The sequence below is a fragment of the Macadamia integrifolia genome, chromosome 10 (genome assembly GCF_013358625.1).
Source record: "Macadamia integrifolia cultivar HAES 741 chromosome 10, SCU_Mint_v3, whole genome shotgun sequence".
Taxonomy (NCBI): domain Eukaryota; kingdom Viridiplantae; phylum Streptophyta; class Magnoliopsida; order Proteales; family Proteaceae; genus Macadamia; species Macadamia integrifolia.
In genome coordinates, this window is record NC_056566.1 from 11,721,311 (window position 1) to 11,724,525 (window position 3,215).

Genomic DNA, 3,215 nt, shown 5'->3' on the forward strand with positions numbered 1-3,215 from the left:
TGCAAAGACACAATTACCTCTGAACATTATATTAGGTAATATTTGTATGTTTATTTAATATTAAAAATTTTAACTAATCAAAGCCAAATAGGACTTTTTCAAGAAGTATGCTAACTCATTCATTCCAATGGGATGAAATAGAATAAAAAAGAGTATCAATGTGGACCCAATGAATACTTATGTAGGAATATGTGTAAATTATTTCCACTATGGTGTCTTAGAGATCTTTTTGCCATGAGTATTCTCCAATTTTGTACTGTGTCATGTGGTATATTGAATAGAGCAAAAATTAGTTCTCGCACATTTGGAGCTTCGTACACTTTTTTTTTTTTTAATAGAAGCCTCGTACACTTAAAGACCTCAAAATAAAGCTTTAAATATTTGCTCCATTTGAAATGGTAATGATAAATGAATGGGGTCACCCACTCAAATTTCGCGGGCTTTTTTAATTATTCATTCTCCTCTTGCGCCAATTTCTTCTATGAGTTTCAAGTTGCAAGCAAGGGCTGAAACCATGAACCCTAACCCTAGCGAGAAGGAAAAGAAACGGACGACCGATTTGGGTAACGGGAGCGAAATCATTTACTTTCCTCGTTTTCTTCCGTTTGATGATTCCTGGAAATGGTTTCATTACTTAGATAAAGAAATTCCGTGGACGAGGCCTTCGATTCACGTCTTCGGTAGATCTTGCATCCAGGTACTACTGGTTCATTGAGTCATATTCTTTCTTGGACATCGAAATTATTTCCTCATTTGGTCGATAGCTAATAAAATTGGGTCGGGATTTAGGGGCTTGTCTATATATTGCATTATTAAATCGGTATCCTTTAAATCTGAATCTATATTTCGTTACTCTCTTTTCAGATTTGAAAAGAAATTTATGGGATTGGGGATCTTCTTTTTCTTGAAAATCCTAAGCAGGGTTTTGAGAATGGAAGAACTTGAGTAGCATAGGTTAAGAAAAGGATTTCTCAATATTAATTTAGAATTTACTGAGTGAACATCGTGAGAACCTGATCCAAATCAATGGTAGAAATTTAAATAGCTTGAAGATTTTGTATTTGAATCTTCATTTCTTTCCTCATAGATACTTGATCAATGTTCAACACAAGTGGTTCATTAGAGATAGTCAACTTATTATGGTTGATCAGCTTTGCTGTTGTGTTCTAAAGAGGAGTATGTGACTCATTTTGCATCTGTATTACCTATCAGAGTTAGGTTAGTACTACTTGATTTTAGTCTAAACTGTCAGATGGCTGGAGGGGGGAAATAGCTGTACTAAGACTATATTCATTTTTATGTTGTTGCTCAACCTCTTTTGTGGAGCTTGATGCCTAATGATAGATCCTTCCCTGCAGCCCAGGGATACTTGTTATGTTGCGAGTGAGGGGCTGCCAGATCTCCGTTATAGTGGGTATCAGCCACATGCTTATCCTTGGGATGATTACCCTCCACTAAAGGACCTCTTGGCTGCAGTGAGAACACCATTACCCTAACATTATCATTGTTTTGCTATTTTTTATGGCACATCTATTTTCTCTACACTTGCAAGGATGTAACTTTCCCTTGTTTACTATGTAGGTTCATGAAGCACTTCCAGGGAGTAGTTTTAATAGCTTGCTTCTGAACAGATACAAGACTGGGTCTGACTATGTGGCTTGGCACTCTGATGATGAGAAATTGTATGGGCCAACCCCTGAGATTGCATCATTGTCTTTTGGTTGTGACCGTGAGTTTTTACTGAGGAAGAAACCTAGCAAATCACCCAAAGGCATGAATCAAGCATCTCTAGCGAGTATTTGTTTTTGCTTTATATTACCCCAGGTTGCTTAGTTGTAGTCCACACTCATAGAATTTAGGGCATCATGAACTGGGACAATCTATGAACTACCCATATGAGTTTCCGTGCTTCATAAATCTAGCCTGTCAATGATCTTAATCATTGTGGCACAATCATTTGCTTTCTAGTGTGTTGTAGCTTTGACCTCTTGTATTGAGTCCATTGGATAGCCAATTTGCTCTGTTTATTTATCTTGGTCTCTAACCTAGAGCCTTGTTCAAAACTTGAGGGGGCCATCATCATCAGTGATCACAAAGCCTTTTGCATTCAATGAAAATCTGCTATGATACCAAGTACCCCATGATCCCCATATTTGACGGTAACAACAATATCAGTGTTCTGTTGACCACTATTCTCACACCCCTCTATGTCCAAACATAAAATATGCAAGATACCTGCCTTCCTCGCTGTCTCATTTCTGTCTTGGATATCATGGTCTAAACCAGACCCTAACGTTGATTTCCTATCTCCATAAACATTTTCTTTTCCTAGCCATGAAAGCCCCTGTAGATTGGAAAGTTGATTTGTTCCAGGCCCAACTAGTCATGGATTTTGGGTTACAGGTTCATGAGTCCACAAAGCATGGGCACCATCAACATGTTTCTTTATTTTGTTAAATTTTATTGATGTCACATGGAAACATAACCACCTTACTTTCTTTCTGCAGTTCAAGCACCAAGTGCTAGTTGCATGGAAGAACCAGCAAATAAGCGATTAAAAAAGAATAATCAAGTTGATCAGCATTCACTTGCACTTAAGCATGGATCATTGTTGGTTATGAGAGGCTATACCCAACGAGATTGGGTTCACTCGGTGCCTAAGCGTGCAAAAATAGAGGCAGTTCGGATCAACCTCACTTTCAGGCATGTACTTTGATCTGATGCATACAGCTATCTATTGGGAGATGCAAGAAACAGCCATATCTTGCTGATCCATAGGCCAGGCTTCTGCCTGAAGCAACAGCTAGCAGGTGGAGTCACCAAAATCCTGCTGTGCAGTCAATCTCCTTTCCCCCAACAAAAGTTGTAATGGTCATGGCCGTCGGTTTTTGGATGTTTGACTGTATTACCCACCTTTGTTTGTTGTAGATCAAAGCTATGAAAATATGTATAGAAAAAAGAACTGTAAGATTTGGCCATGGAATTTTGGTGTCACTATGTTTCATTACAAATTGCACTCAAGGAAGATCATTTGATGTTTTGCAGACTTTAGTGAGCAAATACTACAGTTTTCTATGCATCTTTCCATCATCTTTTTGATATTTCTGTCACTGGTATAGCCTCCCTCGGCTTCCTTGAGAGCAATCTAAGAGAAACTTTCCCAATTGCTGTTTCAGTTGCATCAGTTGCTCCCCACCCCACACCCCCCCCCCCCC

At 38.7% G+C, this 3,215-nt stretch overlaps 1 protein-coding gene across 2 annotated transcripts; it reads left to right on the forward strand.

Annotated features, from left to right (window-relative positions):
* Positions 1-375: 375 nt before the first annotated feature.
* On the forward strand, positions 376-3,046 carry LOC122091328 (DNA oxidative demethylase ALKBH2). Of its 2 annotated transcripts, XM_042661197.1 has the most exons (4): positions 381-697; positions 1,359-1,475; positions 1,582-1,771; positions 2,508-3,046. In XM_042661197.1, exons 1-4 carry the CDS (start codon positions 413-415, stop codon positions 2,714-2,716), a joined length of 801 nt encoding a protein of 266 aa, XP_042517131.1. In that variant the 5' UTR covers positions 381-412; the 3' UTR covers positions 2,717-3,046. The 2 variants fall into 2 exon arrangements, with proteins under 2 accessions (XP_042517132.1, XP_042517131.1); XM_042661198.1 differs by lacking the exon at positions 1,359-1,475 and having other exon boundaries at positions 376-697.
* The last annotated feature ends 169 nt before the right edge of the window (positions 3,047-3,215 follow it).

Excerpts from the sequence above, each read along its gene's own strand:
- LOC122091328 (XM_042661197.1), top strand. The coding sequence starts at position 413 with ATGGGGTCACCCACTCAAATTTCGCGGGCTTTTTTAATTATTCATTCT. Across the intron at positions 698-1,358 it reads TCGGTAGATCTTGCATCCAG|CCCAGGGATACTTGTTATGT; the intron begins GTACTACTGGTT and ends CCTTCCCTGCAG. Across the intron at positions 1,772-2,507 it reads ACCTAGCAAATCACCCAAAG|TTCAAGCACCAAGTGCTAGT; the intron begins GCATGAATCAAG and ends TTCTTTCTGCAG.